This window comes from Solanum dulcamara, chromosome 3 (assembly GCF_947179165.1).
Source record: "Solanum dulcamara chromosome 3, daSolDulc1.2, whole genome shotgun sequence".
Classification (NCBI taxonomy): domain Eukaryota; kingdom Viridiplantae; phylum Streptophyta; class Magnoliopsida; order Solanales; family Solanaceae; genus Solanum; species Solanum dulcamara.
In genome coordinates, this window is record NC_077239.1 from 80881328 (window position 1) to 80902117 (window position 20790).

At 34.5% G+C, this 20790-nt stretch overlaps 2 protein-coding genes across 2 annotated transcripts; both read left to right on the plus strand.

Annotated features, from left to right (window-relative positions):
• Positions 1 to 215: 215 nt before the first annotated feature.
• On the plus strand, positions 216 to 12480 carry LOC129883285 (uncharacterized). The gene is made up of 16 exons (XM_055957933.1): positions 216 to 742; positions 2175 to 2276; positions 2421 to 2487; positions 2617 to 2798; positions 2905 to 3168; positions 3853 to 3936; positions 4016 to 4063; positions 4176 to 4240; positions 8419 to 8467; positions 8712 to 8988; positions 9506 to 9627; positions 10195 to 10275; positions 10358 to 10432; positions 10980 to 11167; positions 11269 to 11419; positions 11922 to 12480. Exons 1-16 carry the CDS (start codon positions 350 to 352, stop codon positions 12114 to 12116), a joined length of 2343 nt encoding a protein of 780 aa, XP_055813908.1. The 5' UTR covers positions 216 to 349; the 3' UTR covers positions 12117 to 12480.
• Positions 12481 to 17201: 4721 nt separating this feature from the next.
• LOC129881921 (pentatricopeptide repeat-containing protein At2g20540) lies at positions 17202 to 19785 on the plus strand. The gene has a single exon (XM_055956036.1). It carries the CDS (start codon positions 17306 to 17308, stop codon positions 18914 to 18916), a length of 1611 nt encoding a protein of 536 aa, XP_055812011.1. The 5' UTR covers positions 17202 to 17305; the 3' UTR covers positions 18917 to 19785.
• Positions 19786 to 20790: the final 1005 nt, after the last annotated feature.

The window sequence follows — 20790 nt, forward strand, 5'->3', positions numbered from 1 at the left end:
TCAATATCAAATACTTACAATACACAATAAAAAAAAGTTAAAGTCTTTAATTGCTAGTTGAAATCAAATAAAAATATCTAAAATTCTTTACTCTTATTTACGGTCTATGAAATAATTTTTTTATTTTCTTATCCCACCAAACCCCAAAGTGAAAATGATGTTTTTATAACCATATACAAACTAAACAAACTAGATTTTTTTTTTGATTTCTTAGATATAAAAATAAAGAAAATTAAATTCATAAAACCTCATATTTCTCTTCCTTCTTCTTCCCCAAAACCTTCTCAAAATCCTAAACCCTAAAAAAAACACTCAAAATCTAGCATTTTTCAGCACATTTCTCAACAAAATGGGGAAGAAGCAGCAAAAAAAGGCCCAAAATCAAGAAGAATTGCTGAAAACATTGGGAGATTTTACAAGCAAAGAGAATTGGGACAGTTTTTTCACTATCAGAGGTGCAGATGATGCTTTTGAATGGTATGCAGAGTGGCCTCAGCTCAAAGAACCACTTCTATCTAACCTCACTATTCCATCATCAAACGAAGCCGTTTCTGCAAAAGAATTGCAAATTCTTGTTCCGGGTTGTGGCAATTCGAAGCTTTCTGAGTATCTTTATGATGAGGGGTTTTGTAATATTACTAATGTTGATTTCTCTAAAGTTGTTATTTCTGATATGCTGAGAAGAAATATTCGGGCTAGACCTGTTATGAAGTGGCGCGTAATGGACATGACGAATATGCAGGTACATTGTTATGCTACATTGGAAATGTTAGTAGAAAGAGGATTTACGTTTATTTAATAGTAAGAACATAGTTATTTATATTGTATACATATGACTAAGTTTGAGGTCTTAATCTTTTTGAGCTTAAAGCCACTTCTTTAATTGCCTAGAGGTTAAGATATCCCTAGACGTCGTCAGTGAGGATTCATAGACTTGTTTGCATGTCCCTAGACGTGATCAGTGAGGATAGACTTGGTTGCAACTGAGGCGCAATTGTTGCTGCAGAAGATGAGTGTTGTATGGAGTCATGGTCAGTGAGGTTTCATATAGAGTTGTTTGCAACTGCTGTGTAATTGTTGTTGTAGATGAGTTTATATGGAGTAACATGGTCACTGAGGATTCATATAGTCGATCCCAACTTGTTTTTTATTTTGGGACGTTCTAAGAAGTTTAATGTCTTCATTAGTGTTATTTGATTGATTTCACAAAATTAAAAGATTTAATTGTTCAGTTTTGATTTTGGATGGTAAGTTTTCTCTGTAAAACTAGGTGGATATGCTTGGAGCTCTGGAATTTTCTGAGTTTGCAAATTCAATTTTTGAGCATTTGGAAGGAGGTTTATTTGAGTTAAATATTGGAAAAGGTTACCTTTTAAAAAAGATATTGGAACTCAGGTTTACAATTTGCAAAAACTGAAAAACCTCCAAAAATCTAGTTTTAAGTTCATGGTCAAACAGTGCCACAGAAATGGGATAGAGAAAGTATAATTTTGAATACAATAGAATGCATACCATGCAATTTCTGCTGTCAAGAGGTGAAAATCTATCATTTTTTTTTGAACACGTAATAGTAATGTATTATAGCATAAAATATAAACCTGTCACTAAGATGGTACCAGGAGAAAATCTGTTGTCTTTAAGCATTAGAAAAAGGTATCATTTGGTGACAAGTTTTAGCTTTCCCATAAATGTTGGTGCTAAAGCATGATTCTATTTGAACTGGAAGTAAATGTTGGAAAGAAATTGCGTAATGCTGTTATGGTGTTCTTATGAATCTTGATCCATTGAGGATTTGGGCACCATCATATGGTCTAAGATTTCATTCCCTTATTCTAATGATGACAGGAATCTAAGCATTTGATGGGACAATAATTGCGATGATAAAACGGTGTAACTACCAAGTTTAGGATAAAGGTATCATTTTCAAGAGAGATTGAATGTGCTCACTTATCGAAAGAAACCAATAAAGAAGAATAGGAAAAAAATGAACAAAGTACTCTGTTTTGCTCTGGGGACATAAATAATCTCTCCCTCGTCCTGTTTCTGGTGCAATGTTGCTTACTTGTTGGCTGTTTTTCAGGGATGCTACTTAATGTGCAAGATGTTTCTCATGTCTAATAGTTTTCTTTTGTTTGGACTATATTCTCCTCTAAACTATTGTTTTTATGATTTAGTTTGCAAATGAGAGCTTTGGAGCCATTCTCGACAAGGGAGGATTGGATGCTTTAATGGAGCCTGAGCTTGGATCAAAGTTAGGAACTCAATATTTGTCTGAGGTGTTCTAAAAATAAAGCTTGATTATCATTTTTAATCATTACACCAATTTGAAGTATGCTCTCAATATAGTATCATTTTCTATTAGGCAGATGATCAAGTCCACTGTGTTCTGACTCATGCCTAAATGTCCTGAAACTGACCAGGTTAAAAGATTACTAAAAGTCGGGGGAAGATTTATTTGCCTCACTTTGGCCGAATCTCATGTATTAGGTAATCAAAATGTCTCATGGCATATTTATGTATGTTGGATCCTTATAATTCTACCTATACCCGATTACCCGTTACTGTTATACATTGTTCAAGAATGATCATTCTATTGCTTAATCCTTCTCTTGTAAGGTATACTCTTCCCAAAGTTTCGGTATGGGTGGAAGATGGGGATTCATCCCATTGCTCTGAAACCATCTGACAGGTCGAGCCTACAGACTTTCATGGTGGTAGCTGAGAAAGAAAATTCTCCTGTGTTGTGCCAAATATTGTCAACTGTTGATCAGTCGTCCTTTGGTGGTCCAAAGAACCAGGTAAAGACTTTTCATCCCCTTCTAATCTTTTCAATTGCTCACTCACTAAGAATGCTTATATATACACACAATGAGATCTTGGGATGCTATCCTTTTTACTTTACAGGTTCATGGGCTCTTTCAAGCACTTGAAGATGAAAATAAAATACGTGCAGATTATTCCAGTGGCGCTGCTGATATAACGTATGCACTAGAAGACTTGAAAATCGGAGTTGAGGGAAATATGGCAGAGCTTCATCCAAGTCGTAGAGTTCAACTTAGTTTAGGTGAACCTGGGGTTTCCTTATTCTGCTACAGAGCTGTGCTTCTTGATGCCCGAAAGGACTTTGAACCTTTTGCATACCAATGTGCTGTGTTTCTTGTTCCAAAGGTTTGTTTCCTCAACTTTCATCAAGTTGCTCATTATATCATTATATTTTTCCAGTGTTTAAGCTGACCCTCTTTTGGAGGTCCCTTTTTCTTCTGGTAGCTGGTGTTTTATCTACGAAGAGCAGATTAAGACTCCCTTTAGTTTCAACTTCAATAGGCTTCTTTGACATTGTTCACTTTTTAATGTGTCAGAGATTGGTAGTATGAACACTGTTGGAGAAAGAGATGGAGCAGATATGTTTTTTTCTTTTTTTGATTTTCATCTATTTAGTTTTCTGACAAGTACAACATTGAGAACCTCTCTGTAGATGGATGATAATATTTCCGGTTTGGGAAGCTGACATTATTTTGTGTTGCGTTATAATATTCCCGGTTTGGCCTATGAATTTGTATGTCATAATTTGTATTTCAGTAAGTAATTTGTTGACCTCTTTTTGTATGTTATGAACAGTTTCATGTTGGAGGTAATTTTCATTTCTTCATAAGCATGTACTTCTTGTTTGCCTAACATAGTTGTTTGCGCTGCCATAGTGTGGGAAAGTCATGTTAAATGGGAATGAAAAAGAAAATTTGGGCGGTCAACCTAATTTTGATTTTATGTATTCTGATTCTATGTCCTTAGATCATAGTTCATTAGTCTCTTTTTGAGACGTATGAGAGAATTTAATTGATATTTAGATTTCAGACTCGAGCTCATGAGTGGCTGTTCTGTTCAGAAGAAGGACAATGGGCAGTTGTAGAAAGCTCTAAGGCTGCTCGTTTGATAATGGTACTCATTCATTAAAATGCAGATGTTTTACTATTTTATTATCTTTGTAAAACTCTTATGGAGTGAATTGTGTTCTTAGATTTTGTTGGATTCTAGCCATTCAGACGCCAGTATGGATGACATTCAGGTGACTTTTGCTAGATTTCGTTGATATATTGTGTTGTGTCATCAGTTGATGAAAATAGTGGTTTCCTCTCACCTTAGTGGCATATTTCTTTTTTCTTTTTTTTTTTATCCAGAAAGATCTCTCTCCTCTGATAATGCTATTGGCGTCGGGAAATTTTGATGATGAAGCTCAGATACCGTAAGTTCTCATAATTTACATTTAGCTTTAGCCATCTCCCTTAATTGATATTTGCATAGGTTATCAATTTTAAGGGAAGTTCTTGATTTAACTTGTGAGTAGTTCCTTATTATCCATTACCAAAATATGGCTACTCAAATATAAAGAGTAGAATGTGTATGAGCGAAACCAAAATCCTGATTTAGCGCATTGGCCTAAGATGACCCAATACCCAAGGCGTATTGGGCCCATTAGAAGCCCCACCTTGTGTCTATTTGACCCATTGGTCAATAAAAGACAATCAAGCTTATATGTTTAATTGAAGGATGTATATGTCATGTTTAAACAAATCAATTATCCAACGGAGGTGGGGTAACTTATTTTCTTTCTTGTAGAATGGACCCAATAGACAAACCCAGACGGTAAGTCTACCTCATCCTTACCTCCGAGTGTGGTGAAAATTTATGAACAACGAAGACAAGAAAAAAGTTCGAAGTCACAGGCCATATCCCGTCAATTATGGAAATCGAGGCTTGGCCTAATTTAGTTGGAACAATGGTGAAATTTTGGGACAGTGATAACATAGTGTTTAGATTAGGAGAAGTAGAAATGACCCCAACTATCGAGGAAGTCCTTGCTAGTTACGAGAGTATAGGCATGTGTAACAAACGGAAGCGTAAGCCTGATAATGACGTCCTTATTCCCAAAATATGGGATTTTGACAAGATCAAGGAAGAGCTTTCACTTGTCAAAGCTAAATGGATGGACAGGCTTCCCGGACCGAACATTCCACTTCAAAAACTTTACACTCGATTTGAACGAGCAAGAGATTCCGAAAAGTATCAAGATGAATTTGCCTCAAAGGAAAAATGGAAGGAAACACGTTCCCTAGCGTTTGCAATATGCCTACTTGGGACAATTGAGTTTCCCCAAGGCCCAAACTATACTATCCATCCAAGTGTAGTAATGGTCACTCATGCCATCTTCAATGGGGTAAACTACGGGTCCGCAATCAAGTATTATACTTTGGCGTCCATGATTCTTGCGGACATTTATCGAGCTTTGGATAAGTGTAAAAATGGTGGACGATTTTTTCAGTGATGTAATCTGATACTTCAATGGTGATGATGAGACACTTACTCAAAGCTCATGACCCAAAACACCCAGATCCTTTGAGACGACCATACAAACTTGAAGGTCATGGTTGGTGGTTATATTGTAATCATTTTCACAAAACTGGAGGTCAAAAATTCTGATATCCAAGGCTTCAGGGATTTAGAGAAGAAAATGTGCAATGGTCAATTGAGAGTATGGTGCTACCAGAGCAAATAACGGCTCGAGGGGAAAAGGTCCCTTACTTGATATTAACTGGATTAAGGAGAACCAGATCGTATGCCCCCGCTCGAGTCCTTAGACAACTAGGAGGAAAACATGAACTTCTACAAACCACAAACATGAGAAAGTTTGCAACGGACCACGAAAGTGGTCAAGTCTCTTTTGTTGAACAGATACTTAGAACGTGAAAAACTCGAAGGGTGTTGGGTGAGTCATTGCCGAATAGATTTCAACCTGAGTGTTCTGCGGAGTACAGAGAATGGGTAAAGAACTCAAAAACAAATATGTTATCAGGTAATTAGAATTGATTTGTGTTAAATTCAAACTAGCCGACTGGTGCTCCTGCACTAAGTTTGGTTCTCTTGGCGATGCTGACTTCTTCCCATATGGCATATTTGTTTACCCACAGATGATCTCTTTCTAACTGAGGCCTTCTTGATGCCTGAATCTTTCTACGGATTGGATCTGTTGCTCCATGCTATCATCTAACTCAGACATGCACTGTCTCGCTCTTTGTAGCTCTTGCTTCATCTTGGCTATGACTTTGGCGTCTTCTGAATGTCGGTGTTGATGATCCAACTCGTTCTTCTCATACTTCTCTTGGAGCTGATGGAGTCAAATTTGATGTTTAGCACCAACATTATGAGGGACATTCGGCCTTGGTTCGATGATTCCGGTAAGGTTCTTCTTTACCCATTCTCTGTACTCCGCAGAACACTCAGGTTGAAATCTATTCGGCAATGACTCACCCAACACCCTTCGAGTTTTTCATGTTCTAAGTATCTGTTCAACAAAAGAGACTTGACCACTTTCGTGGTTCGTTGCAAACTTTCTCATGTTTGTGGTTTGTAGAAGTTCTTGTTTTCCTCCTAGTTGTCTAAGGACTCGAGCGGGGGCATACGATCTGGTTCCCCTTAATCCGGTTAATATCAAGTAAGGGACCTTTTCCCCTCGAGCCATTGTTTGCTCTGGTAGCACCATACTCTCAATTGACCATTGCACATTTTCTTCTCTAAATCCCTGAAGCCTTGGATATCAGAATTTTTGACCTCCAGTTTTGTGAAAATGATTACAATATAATCACCAACCATGACCTTCAAGTTTGTATGGTCGTCTCAAAGGATCTGGGTGTTTTGGGTCATGAGCTTTGAGTAAATGTCTCATCATCACCATTGAAGTATCAGATTACATCACTGAAAAAATCGTCCACCATTTTTACACTTATCCAAAGCTCGATAAATGTCCGCAAGAATCATGGACGCCAAAGTATAATACTTGATTGCGGACCCGTAGTTTACCCCATTGAAGATGGCATGAGTGACCATTACTACACTTGGATGGATAGTATAGTTTGGGCCTTGGGGAAACTCAATTGTCCCAAGTAGGCATATTGCAAACGCTAGGGAACGTGTTTCCTTCCATTTTTCCTTTGAGGCAAATTCATCTTGATACTTTTCGGAATCTCTTGCTCGTTCAAATCGAGTGTAAAGTTTTTGAAGTGGAATGTTCGGTCCGGGAAGCCTGTCCATCCATTTAGCTTTGACAAGTGAAAGCTCTTCCTTGATCTTGTCAAAATCCCATATTTTGGGAATAAGGACGTCATTATCAGGCTTACGCTTCCGTTTGTTACACATGCCTATACTCTCGTAACTAGCAAGGACTTCCTCGATAGTTGGGGTCATTTCTACTTCTCCTAATCTAAACACTATGTTATCACTGTCCCAAAATTTCACCATTGTTCCAACTAAATTAGGCCAAGCCTCGATTTCCATAATTGACGGGATATGGCTTGTGACTTCGAACTTTTTTCTTGTCTTCGTTGTTCATAAATTTTCACCACACTCGGAGGTAAGGATGAGGTAGACTTACCGTCTGGGTTTGTCTATTGGGTCCATTCTACAAGAAAGAAAATAAGTTACCCCACCTCCGTTGGATAATTGATTTGTTTAAACATGACATATACATCCTTCAATTAAACTTATAAGTTTGATTGTCTTTTATTGACCAATGGGTCAAATAGACACAAGGTGGGGCTTCTAATGGGCCCAATACGCCTTGGGTATTGGGTCATCTTAGGCCAATGCACTAAATCAGGGTTCAGGTCTATTGGGGCTTTAAGCGCAAGCACAATAGTGTGGCCTTTAGTTTTAAAAAGGAGCAAATGAAAGAATAAGTAAAAATATATTTGTAATTCAAGAAAAAAAGTACTCTCTATGTTTCAAAAAGAATGACCTACTTTTCTTGTTAGTCTGTTTAAAAAAAATGATCCTTTTCCCTTTTTAGCAACACTTTAATTTCAGCTTTACGCGTGACATGCGTAAGGCCACAAGATTAAAGGGCATTTTGGTACATTTGACGTAACTTCAATTTATGAGCACCAGATTGAATAATCTTCTTTATTTTCTAAAACTCCGTGCCTAGTCAAACTAGGCCATTCTTTTTGAAACGCAGGGCGTAACAAACTCATTCATAATGTTTTCCTCAACAACTAATACAACTTGTATTTGTTGTTTAGTACCACTTGATTCAAGATAGAACTTATGGGCAATGAGGCACACACCTTAGTGCTTTGCTTACATTACAGCACAACTTAGGTGAGGGGAAGCACCCTCCTTGAGGTGCGCCTTAATGAGCCTTTGACAACACTATCGATAAGATACTTCCAATGGATTGTTGATAATAAGGTTATGAATTATGATAGGAGGATACATACTCCTAAGGTAGGGAAGTTCTGAAGATAACTTTACCAACAATAAATGGGCAAAAGAAACTTATGGTTGCCCAAGTTCAATACTCATATAGCAACAATATGTGTTTCTAATGTTGGGAAGTTCAGTTACAGTAGGTTTGTGTACTTTTCTCAGTTTTATGGCTGCAAGTGATGGAATCAAGCAGCGAAAGATCATTCAAGAGGTCAGTGAAAATCCTTTTAATCAATTATCATTACGTAATAGCATTCGTACGATTGTTCTTATTACCCACCCATTTCTTTTATCTGTCATTTAATTCTTTTTTCTTGGGAATAAGTTGAATAGCTATGATTTTGAATTTATCTTAATAGGTGCATAACATGTTATATTGTTTAAATGGTTTTTCCTTTCTAAAAAGTTGCACCTTAATTTCTAAACTATTTTACCTATTCCATTGTCTTTTGTAGATCATATCTCCCTCGACTGGTCCAATAATTGTAGATGATGTGATATATGAGAAAGTTGATGACAATATTAGCCGTCTCTTTCCATCCAAGGATGTGATATTTCGTCGCCTTACTTTCCAAAGAACGGAGAGTTTAGTTCAATCTGAGGCTGTGCTATCAAGAGAAGGATCACCGAAGTCTGTAGCTGATATTAATCAGAAGATCGGCCATTCATCTTCAAAATCCAAGAAAAAAGGGAATCAGAAAAAATCTGGATCTAGTGTCTCATCGTCTGATGGTAGCTTTACAATCCTTCATACCCTTAAGACCTCTTTGTTTTCATTAAACCTGGCCCTAGATCTAATTTACATGATATGTTCCGAATAGTGGATGAATTGTGTATAGAAATTTGATATAAGTTATTCTGTTGCACTTTGTTAGAGTAAAGTTCAAAATAAATTGTCGAAGAATGTGAAAATTTAATGTTAGACGTGAGATAAATACCGATATTACTGGTCTTTTATATTATTTGGAATATACACCAATGGAAAACATTGACATTTCAGAAGAGAGTTAATAATTTGGGAATAATAAGATCAGTTATGAGACAAAATCTTCCACAAGGAAACATCTTTTTTCCTTTTCTTCTGTTTTTCCTTATAATGGTAGTTTGCGAACAACCAAAGGAAGAAAGAGAGGGAAAATAAGAGTTCGTGGAGGGAAAGGTGAACTGGAGCCATTTAAATGTACTTGTGACATTTATTTGAAGGCATCAATTATAACTTTGAGGTGCAGTTAAATTAATTCTTTTGCAGGATTGAGCAATGATTTGAAAGTTGACCACAGTTATCTGGCCAGTTCATATCATACTGGAATCATCTCCGGTTTTACGTTGATATCTTCTCATTTGGATGGTGTGGCATCTACCGGAGGCATGGTAAGAAGTCAACTTATTTTTTTTTTTAAAAGAAGACTTGCATATATGATTTTTGTCATTAATATTACCAACATTCTAACACATTGTGTAAAACCATCTCGACAGAACATTAGGTTAAGTAACACTCTATCATACTAGAGTACAGAGTACTAATTAATTGGTTGCTACGAAACATAACATAAACAAGATATGAAATCAGAACCATACTAACCAAAATGGTCACCAAGCAAATTCATTGTGCTAAGACTGCACATCCTGCCGTTTTTCATTATCATTATTGTAAAGCAAAGTTAGTAAGTGCACCGGACTGCCCTTTTTTTTTTTTAAAGTTAGTAAAAAGAACCATAAGAAGTACTGTAATAAAGTTCTAAAGTCTGTCCTTACTGAACGCACAAAAATGCTTAGTCATCCACCCACCCACATAGTTATCCATATCGAGAAGAACGCGTCATCTATGTACTAGAATATCGCTTCAGTAATTTTATAACAACTTATGTGAAGCTTCTAGTCCATCTTGGGAAGTACAGGTGATGCTTCAGCTAAAGCTGCAATTGTCTCTTTTTTCAGGTGAGATCAGTAGTAATTGGTCTTGGAGCAGGATTGCTTCCCATGTTTCTACGTAAGCACCTGAGTTTTGCAGAGATTGAGGTAAATTATGCTTACCTAAATGTGCCACCTTTAAAATTACTATTTTTTATCTTGCCAAACTGTCTCAGAATGATATTCACAGGTGTTGGAGTTAGATCCTGTAGTTGTAGATCTTGCTAGAGACTATTTTGATTTTAGAGATGATGAACGGTTAAAGGTAATTTACATTCTTCACTCCACCTTTTTTTTACTTCCGTTCTTCTCCTCCCCTAATTTCTCTTTCGCTTATTCTTCATTAATAAATTAATAACTAAATGCAAGTGTAGACTGTATCAACAACTACATACCCAGTATGATCCTACAAGTGGAGTCTGGGTGGTGGCGGGGTGTATGCAGACCTTTCCCCTACAAGTGGGATATATGTAGACATGCTATTTCCGATAGACCCTCAGCTCAAAGTGTAGACCTCGTCCAAAAAATAAAAAGAACTAAATGTGATGCAAGATGCAACATTCATTCAAGATCACCCAAGATTTTCAATTGGTATTTTGATTGTTCTTGGTGGCTATTCTTATAAATAAAAATTACAAGGTGAATAAAATAGCTTATTTAGAGGTTTAATAATGAAAAGTGTGATTTTCGAAAGCAATATGTTACATTGGGTCACCCCGTTTCTTTTATAAATAATATAAGAAGCGTAACTCAGAGATCAGATGCTTGTAAGACCTTATAACTGTTATCTTTCAATGTCTTTGGTGTTTCAGGTACATGTGACTGATGGTTTAAAGTATGTCACGGATGCAGCTCGTGCAGTTACCGAGGGTTATGAGAATGATCTTTCTGAGGCAAAGGTCCCTTCTTCCAATGGTAATTCCATCCCATCCAGTGCACCACTTAAAAGCACGGAAAAAATCGACATGCTCATTGTTGATGTGGACTCTTCAGACTCGAGGTAAATGAGCCTATTCACTATATATTTCTTCTTATATACGTCTTTTTGGCTATATCACCATTTTCAGTAGCTAATTCTTGAACTTTTTCTCTTGTTCACAGTTCTGGTTTAAGTTGTCCTGCTGCGGACTTTGTTGAAGAGTCTTTCCTTATGGCAGCAAAAGATTCTCTTTCTGATCAAGGTCTATTCATCATAAATTTGGTATCGAGGTCTCAAGCCATCAAGGATTCTATTTATTCCAAATTGAAGTTGGTGAGAATTTAACTCTTCCCTGACACGTGTTTGCAAATTAAATAGTAGCTCTTTGTCATTCAAGGAATGTATTTTTATTTTGCATTTTGTTGGTGAAGGCCAAATTAGCTGTTTGCACAACTTTTAGTTGCCATATCATATGATTTTGAATTTGCTTACCTATCCGGTAACTATGTTTCTATTTTTCGCCTCAACTCCCTAAATAGGAATAGGGGTAGTTTCTCTGACTCTCCAAAATTGCTGCCACATCATGTCGGATCCTCCAAAAATATTATTATTACTTTTGAAGGATCCGGCATATGCATCAGTCTGACATTTTTGAAGAGTCAGAGCAACATAGCGTGATAATCTGCTGCCCAACTTCCATACGTTGGTGCTTTCTATTTGATAACAGATCATCTATAGTGCACTATTTAACAGTCGCGCCATTAGATGAAATTAGCTTAACCTCACATGACAGTTAGATGCTTTATCTGAATCAAATTGTGTTTTCTTTCTCCAGGTATTTCCTCACCTGTTCCACCTTCAGCTGGATGAAGATGTCAATGAAGTTATTTTTGCTCTTAAGATAGAGACATGTACCGCGGAAGATAAATTTCATGAGGCTTCTCAACGACTCGCAAAATTATTAAACCTAGAAAACTCCTCATGGGGCCAAAATATAACAGAAGCCACTTGCAAGATCAAAAGGTTGTGATGATTTACACACCGATGAGTGCTATAAGATACTGCAGTACAGGGGTGGAGCTAGAAGCCGATGTATGGGTTCGGCTGGAACTAGAACCCATAAAGTTCAAATCCTGGCTCTGCCTCCGTCCATGCCTGCTGAGGCTACCAATGGAACATCATATTTCTTCTTTTTAAGTACCTGTACGTGCTGAAACACGGATTAGACCCGTGCGAGTCTGATATTTACATGCCTAAAGATTTATAAGATATAGTATTGACATTGATATGTACATTGGATAATATCTCTTTGTTTGTCAAAGTTCTGTAATGTGTTTATATGTATCTTGTTGTCCAATTTTCTTGCACTCAAGCTTCAAAGCATTAAAGGATCATGGCTTAGATTCTAAAAGGTCAAACGAGAGTGAAATGTTCTTTTCACAATACAAGAATAGAAGTTGTTTTAAATGTAACAAATCTACTTACTTTACCTGTAAAAACTTTTGCGAATCTCGTGTTCACATCAAACCAAATAATTAACTTCAGTGGCTAAAAGTTTAAGTGTGAATGCATATAACTTAACTACAGTTTAGTGATCAATGGAGGGTTTAATACACTTGTGATTTTGTGTGGGTAAATTTTTTAAAAATATGACCAAAATGGTCCTTAATGTATGAGTAATGTTTTATTTTGGTTTTTAATATATTTCACTTGATTGAAATGATTCTTAATGTATAACAAATGTGTTCATTTTGGTTCTGAATATATTTCACTTGATGAAATGATCCTTAATGTATAACAAATGATGTTTATTTTGATCTACCCTAAACCTAATAGATTTATCAAAAAAAAAAAAGGTATTAAATTTAATTGTAGACTCACATGGCTAACAAAATTCATCATTGTTGTCTTATTTGTTAGCTCCAAAAAAAGAACATAAAATCTAACACCATTTTCTCTACTTTGTTAGCAAGAAAAAATAGTAAATTTTGTTAGAGAAAGTAGAGACAATGGTGTTAGATTTCATGGAGTTTTTCTTTGGAGCTAACAAAGAAGACAACAATGGTGAACTTTGTTACCCGCGTGGGGTCCACAGTCAAATTTAACACTTTTTTTGGGTTAAATTTGTTAGGTTTATGGTAAATGACCAAAATGAACACTTTTTGTTATACATTAAGGATCATTTCAAACAAGTGAAATATATTAAGAATCAAAATAAAATATTATTCATACATTAGAGTAAAGTGGGGGTACACTTTACTTTTTTCAAATCTCTTATGTGAAATTATTGGGTATATATGTAGTTATCATAGATTATATAGATGAGAAAATTGGTTTTGTTATGTCTTTTATTTGTAAGTTTTTTGATATGCATTATTTGAGTCGGATGTCTTTCAAAAGTAATCTCTTTACTTTCAAGAGGTAGGGATAAAATTTCCGTATACTTTATCTTTTTTCAAAAATCCCACATGTAAAATTACACGTTTGTGACTATGTTGAAGAATTCTTTCCCCCCTTTGAGTTCTCGACTGAAAAGGTCCAAGCCATAGAAAAACATCCAGTTTCTCTCGCGGGGTATGTTGGTGTAATAGATTATATGGATGAGAAATTGTTTTGCTATGTCTATTGTTTGTATTGTTTTTGATATGCGATATTTGACTCGGAGATTTTATGAAAATAATTTCTCTACTTTTAAGAGGTAGGGATTAGATTTATATATACTCTATTTTTTCAAATTTTATTTGTGAAATTAAGTATATTTGTTGTTGTTGTAGATTATAATATGGATGAGAAATTGATTTTTCTTGCTCTAATTTAAAGAGATATTTGGACCCCGTTTGGGTTAATTAGTTGGTTGAAAATGTATTGGAAAACATTTTGAATAGTTGAAGTTGATTTTATAGATAAACAATTATGTATTTTGATATCAGTGCTAAAACTAAAAATAAGCTATTAATGTAATTGATAAAAATAACTTAAATGCCCTTAAAGCAATTTACAAAAAGATTAAATTAAAATTTTAAGGCACATATATTTACATGGAAAAGGAGAGTTATTTTGAGAAGGAATCTTCGGAGATTTTTTTGTTAATTTCGACTTTTAAGTATTTGAGAAATTACAAAATATATTTGGAATAAAATAATAAATTAAATCAAACTATCAAAAGTATCTATAAATTGCAAAGTAAAAATAAGTTGTTCTCCAACTCATCCTTTTTTTATTGATTTTAGTCTATAAACACTTGATATATACATATTTAATAAACACCAAACGTGTAATCACCATGTATGGATAAATCTTTCCTTATTTTCCCAGTATTTTGAATTACATCAAAAAATCCTTTCAACTCAATTTATAACCATTTGATATTTTACTTCAAAATATCTAGACAAACTTACATGAAGATCTTAATATTTATGCCAAATATATCAATTTATGACAGTTAAATAATATAATAAAATATAAATACATATCGTGCATCAAAAATTGATATAAATACTTTGATAGCAAATATATATTAATGACAAGATAACCAAGATATTGTGATCACATATGACTATGTACTGATTCATCTGAATTCATCAAAGCAATGACATGTGAATGATATATTATAATTATATAATATCTATTTTTGGTATCGCAATTTAATTTAATAAATTAGTGTTATTCAGTGTTAACATTAAAAGTGAGAGATCCTTAATTTTTTTTTTCCTTTTTCCTTATGTATAGGTCTATATAGACTTAAAATTTTGAAAATAGAAAAGTATAACCTCCCTTTTAAGTCAATTTTCCATAAACAAAAGGGGTAAGAAAGAAGAAGTATAGTAAATAGAAAATTCTCACAAAATATATTTCTATCCTTTTTGTTAATTCCCTTTTAGCTTTCACAAATTTATGGATAAGTCAAGCTCACTCTTATTCATTTTGTAGAAACACTCAAAACATTTAATGCCTTAGCTTATAATATAGTATTATCTTTTTAATCAAATAAAAAAATATTTATTATTATTAGGCTCCCTCTTAAATTAGAAAAAAAAATCTAGAAAAAATGGAAAAGTTATGAGTAAGTTTGATTAGGATTTAAATTAGATTAGATCAAGTTCACGTAGTTTAACTGTCGAGAAGAGAAACATGATAACTAATATGGAACAAAGAGAACAAAATATTTTTATCTTATTGCTTTCCATATTCTTCATATTAACTAATAATTAATGAATTAATATATTCGTCTTCTAAGGAAAAATCCTTATTTTATATCGGTCAAAAACAAGATCTAAAATTGATTTATTTTTTGGTAGAATCTAAAATTGATTTTCATCAAGCGTTTTTTCCTATCATAAATTATTTTCTCTATTAGTACATTCTCCTAAATTCTAGCAGTAAATATATAAAGATAAGTGAAGTGACTACTTTTTTATTCACTAAATAAATTTCTGCAATGGAAAAAATTAGTGCATCTTTTCGTTGTTCTATTTCCCTCATTGCTTACATTTTCGGTACGTTTTCTAGTTGAGTATACCTTTATTTTTTTTATTTTTTTGAGTTATATATTTATCTCTCTCTCGAGTCGAGCATCAAACAACTTTCTATGAGCTTATTGGTGAGATTTCACCGACTATGTTATTGTTGTTGATTAATTTGATGAAAAAAATAGAGCAAATTGGAGGGATCTTCCCCATTATGTGTATTCCTACAATGAATATATATTAACATTCAACAAAACATCATTAGAGAAATATATATTTTTTCTCTTTTTGCAAAAGTTGGCACCTATGGAATAGTTTTTCAATTTCTTGTAAGAACTAAAATAGAATAACTACTAGAAATCGCATTTGGTTGAAAGAATTATGAAAACTCATTTTTTTGAAATAAAAACGAGACAAGAAGTTTAGAAGCGGATTTAGTATTTAAATTGATAAATTAAATCTTTCGATTCACACATTTGAAACCTAGGGCTAGGCATAGTTTTGGACATTATCGAAATCGAAAAAATCGATTCAATCCGAACTAATTTAGATCAGATTTGAATTTGAATTTCATGAATCTGAAAATCGTAAATTCAAACCAAATTTCCATATCCAATTCAAACTCTCCGAACACCCACCCCTATTTGTACCTATTACACTTTAGAAATTAAGAGTTCAGAATATAGTATTTGTTATAATTTTAGTAAAATTTATACATACCTATGTATATTTTTTGAATTAAAAATAATATTTATAACACTTTTGTTTATCATTTTGCAGCTATTTTTGTAATGAATCAGGTTCTCTCTGCAAATGCTCAGACTGTATGCCCATATGAAGTTATTGATTTTGCTTGTTCAGATGCAGAATTACCACATTGCAAATCACTTTGCCAAATTGTATTTAAAGAAAATTTTGTTACCTCACAGTGTGTGGAGAAACAGAAAGGCCAAGTTATTTGTACCTGCTTCTACAAATATGACAAGCCAACATGTCCACCACCAAATATAGATAAATAGAATTTACATATTTTTCTATGAATATTTCTATAATTAAATTACATGGATATGAAAAATTTGCTTGTTTTACTTTTATTTAAAAAGATATATGGATTGCGTTTATGTTAGCCGATTAAAAATAAGTTATTGTTGAGCAATTTTCACAATTGAATATACGATTATGTGTTTTAATAGGAGTGTTGAAATTAATAATAATGAGTTGATGTATGTACGATCCAATGAAGTTATTTATAAGAATATAAATATAATGTATATATATTTACTTTTTTTTTGGTCGAATCGCCTACTGCAAGATCCATTCGACGTGTTTTTCTTCGTATCCAACCTCGAACCGAGACTTGTGATGGTGAAATGTGTATATATTTACATGAAAAAGGATGAATTGAAGGAACTGAAAACGAGAGGGAGTTTAGGGTTTTGTTTTGAGATTGATGTTTTGATTGTTTCCATATCATTGATAATAAAAATTCACTACTATTTGTTTTGAGATTTCAGTTTTAGATCTTTCTGGAATTTTTTTTTTCTTAATACCTTTATTCTCCTTTTATTCGGAGCTATGGTAACTTGATGATCTTGTTAATTTATATACGACTATTTAATTTTCTTCTTATTATATACGGATATAAAAATGTTGATTTCTCTTCATTCCAACACTATTAGACTGATAATAAATTTTAATAAGAGGGGTTTTATGTTTTAGTGGTCTTTCTCACAAATAGTGGGGAGAAATTAGAATGAACATGAATTTTGGGTTTTTAACTGTCAATGGACTGGAAGATATGTTTATACCAGTGTTGAAAAACTGCAAGAGCACAGTATTTTTGAAGAAAATTCATGCCCAAATTGTCAAATTTTCTCTTTCACAGAGTAATTACTTGGTCACCAAAATGGTTGAGATTTGTGACAAAATTGGAGAAATAGAATATGCAAATTTGCTGTTTAAACAAGTTGAAAATCCAAATAACTATTTGTACAACTGTATAATCAGAACTTATACACATAAACAAAGATATTTTTCATGTATCAATGTATATAAGCAAATGATGGAAGGTACAATTTCTCCGGATGAATATACATATCCATTTGTTATTAGATCATGTGGTGCAGTTTTGCGTGTTGATGTTGGTGAACAATTTCATGGACATGTATGCAGATTTGGGTTGTATTATAGTAATGTGATAGCGAATTCGTTATTGGATATGTATGTTAAATGTGATCGAATGAGGGACGCACATATGGTGTTCGATGAAATGACTGACAGAGATGTGATTTCATGGAATAGTCTTATTTGTGGACATGTAAGGTTGCGTCAAGTGAGGAAGGCGAGAGTTTTATTTGATGTAATGCCGGATAAGAGTATTGTTTCTTGGACTGCTATGATTTCGGGGTACACGAAAACGGGGTGCTATGGAGATGCATTGGATGTTTTTAGGAGGATGCAAATGGTTGGAGTGAAACCGGATTGGATTAGTTTGGTTTCGGTTTTGCCTGCTTGTGCGCAACTTGGAGCGCTTGAGTTAGGGAAGTGGATTCATTTCTATGCGGAGAAGTATGGATATTTGAGGAAGACTTCTGTTTGTAATGCGCTGATGGAAATGTACGCGAAATGTGGAAGTGTAAACGAGGCTTGGCAGTTGTTTAATGAGATATCTGAAAAAGACGTGATCTCCTGGAGTACGATGATTGGAGGCTTAGCGAATCATGGTAGAGCTCAAGAAGCGCTGAAGTTGTTTCACGAAATGCAGAGGTCTGCTGTTGAACCGAATGAGATCACGTTCGTTGGTCTTCTATGTGCTTGCGCGCATGCTGGACTGTGTGATGATGGTTTGAGGTACTTTGATTCCATGAAAAATGATTACAACATAGAACCTGGGATAGAGCATTATGGTTGTTTGGTTGATCTTCTTGGGCGTACAGGACGTCTTGAACGAGCTCTTGCAATCATTAAGAGCATGCCGGTTAAGCCTGACTCTGCTATATGGGGTTCTCTGTTGAGTTCTTGCAGAACTCATCGCAATATTGAAATTGCAGTAATTGCAATGGAACATCTGTTAGAGCTCGAACCGGAAGATACAGGGAACTACATTCTACTCGCTAATATTTATGCAGATCTCGGAAAGTGGGATGGTGTATCAAGGATGAGGAAGTTCATAAGAAGTAAAAGCATGAAGAAAACACCGGGCTGCAGTCTGATTGAGATAAATAGTTTGGTCCAAGAATTTCTATCCGGTGATAATTCGAAACCATTCTCAAAAGATATCCATGAGGTTCTAGAGCTATTGGCCTTACATCAAAGCAAGGAAAATGATCTAGTTGATACAACGCTCGAGTACTTAAGTTCATGAATTTATACTTCGAAACACTTCAGCAAAATGTCATTTTGACACTGATCGAGGAGAAGTTGTCATTCTGATGCATACACTCTTCTCCGCTCAAGTTTTTGGCACATTCTTTAACGTGTGGAAGTTCCAGGAGGAGCGATTCAGATTTGTGGGATAAGCAAAGACGGGAATCACAATGAACTAGTTAGAATATATGTCAGCCTGGAAATCAGTGGTGTTCTATTTACATAAGAAGACTTGCCTGAAATGCGATGCTACAGACACAAATTTCACTGGTTTCCCTGGCATTAGTGACAAAGGTACATACTGCACCTTTCTGGGTAAAGAGAGGATTGAACCACTAGCAATCTGCCGTTATTGACCATTTAGAAAAAGATTTGCTCGTTGCCTTCACAAGAACTTGACAACATTTCTATTACGTAGAAGAGCCAACGAGCAGGTCATGGTCGACATGTCTGCTTTCCCCTGTGAATACATCATCAATCATCTCACCAATTGACCTGCCAATGACAGTGTGTTAATCTTCTGGTCCTTGTCCATGTTTTGTCATTGTGCATGATTTCCGAGCCTCTGATCGACATTGTTGGTATAAGAAAAAGGCGAAGAGGGCAATTTTGGAAGTGAAATCGAAGCTCGTGTTGGAGAAAGAGAGATCACCATCAGAGGAATCTATATGTGTTGCTGAAGCCAAAACCACAGAAGGTCATTCCCGACTGACTTGGATGCACCAAACATAAGTTCTGTTTTATTGAAAAACAAATTACTGCGATTTGTTTTAGTCCGTTTAAAAAAGAATGATTTGTTCAACTTTAAACTTTTCATGTTACTCTTAATGACATCATTTTAGAGTCATGAAAATGCCATGGTATATGTTTAAGACTATAAATTTCAAAAGTCTTTCTAATTATTTTTTCCATGTCAGTCAAACATCTTCACATAAGATAAAACCGAAGGAAATAAATCCAAAAATAGTTTTTAGGCTGGTTGAACTCTGACCCACACGTAATTAGTAATTAGCTTCTCAAATAAACTTTATTTCTCTCGAGGGGCCAGTGAGAATCGAACTCACACCTATAACATGAAATACTCTCGTCGGTATCACTAGATTATAAGCATGGACAATAACTCAAGCAAACTTTTGGTAGATTGATCGCAACTAATTAAATAACTCGACCAAATTTTAACACAATATAATTCCCCCCCCCCCCCCTTAAATCATCCTTTTAAATAAAAAATGTGATAAAATCTTGAGAGGATGGGGCAGAAAAGTTTGACCAATGAGGTGTTTATTATTATGTAAATCCCCCTCTAATTATTTATTGGTCAAACTAATTAATGACACGATAAGTTTAACTTCATCAAGAAAAATCTTATCATAAATTTTCTATATTACTATAATCTCTCAAATTCTACTACTCTATTTTTACAAAAGATAGGTGAAGTGACTAGTGACTACTTTGTTCACTAAACAAATTCTTCAATGGAAACAATTAAGGGTATTTTACTTAAATTCCATTGTGAAAAAGTTCAATTACAATTTATCTCGACTTTTTGGGGAATTACTCGAATTCTCTTTTTTTTCCAGATTTCTGATACATACGAATGACGCTGATACATCGCGATTTGATACATAAGTCCTTTTTGCCACGATGAAATTTGTTTCCACGTGGCAATATCTATGTGGCATTATTTTAATATAAAAAGAGAGAGTGTAATACACACACCCTCACATATTATTTGAGGTATGTTTTGCAAACTAAAAAATGATAGTTTAGGTGTGTTTCTCAACCTTCCAATAGTTTAGGTATGAAACTCAAAATAAAGGGATAGTTTAAACGTATTTTTTACACTTATATAACAACAACAAACTAGTGAAA

What these genes read in the sequence shown, in the direction of transcription:
- LOC129883285 (XM_055957933.1), top strand. Translation starts at nt 350, where the DNA reads ATGGGGAAGAAGCAGCAAAAAAAGGCCCAAAATCAAGAAGAATTGCTG. An exon ending in TGGACATGACGAATATGCAG is followed by an intron (nt 743 to 2,174) that starts GTACATTGTTAT and finishes TTTATGATTTAG; the next exon opens with TTTGCAAATGAGAGCTTTGG. An exon ending in GATGATGAAGCTCAGATACC is followed by an intron (nt 4,241 to 8,418) that starts GTAAGTTCTCAT and finishes TACTTTTCTCAG; the next exon opens with TTTTATGGCTGCAAGTGATG.
- LOC129881921 (XM_055956036.1), top strand. Translation starts at nt 17,306, where the DNA reads ATGAACATGAATTTTGGGTTTTTAACTGTCAATGGACTGGAAGATATG.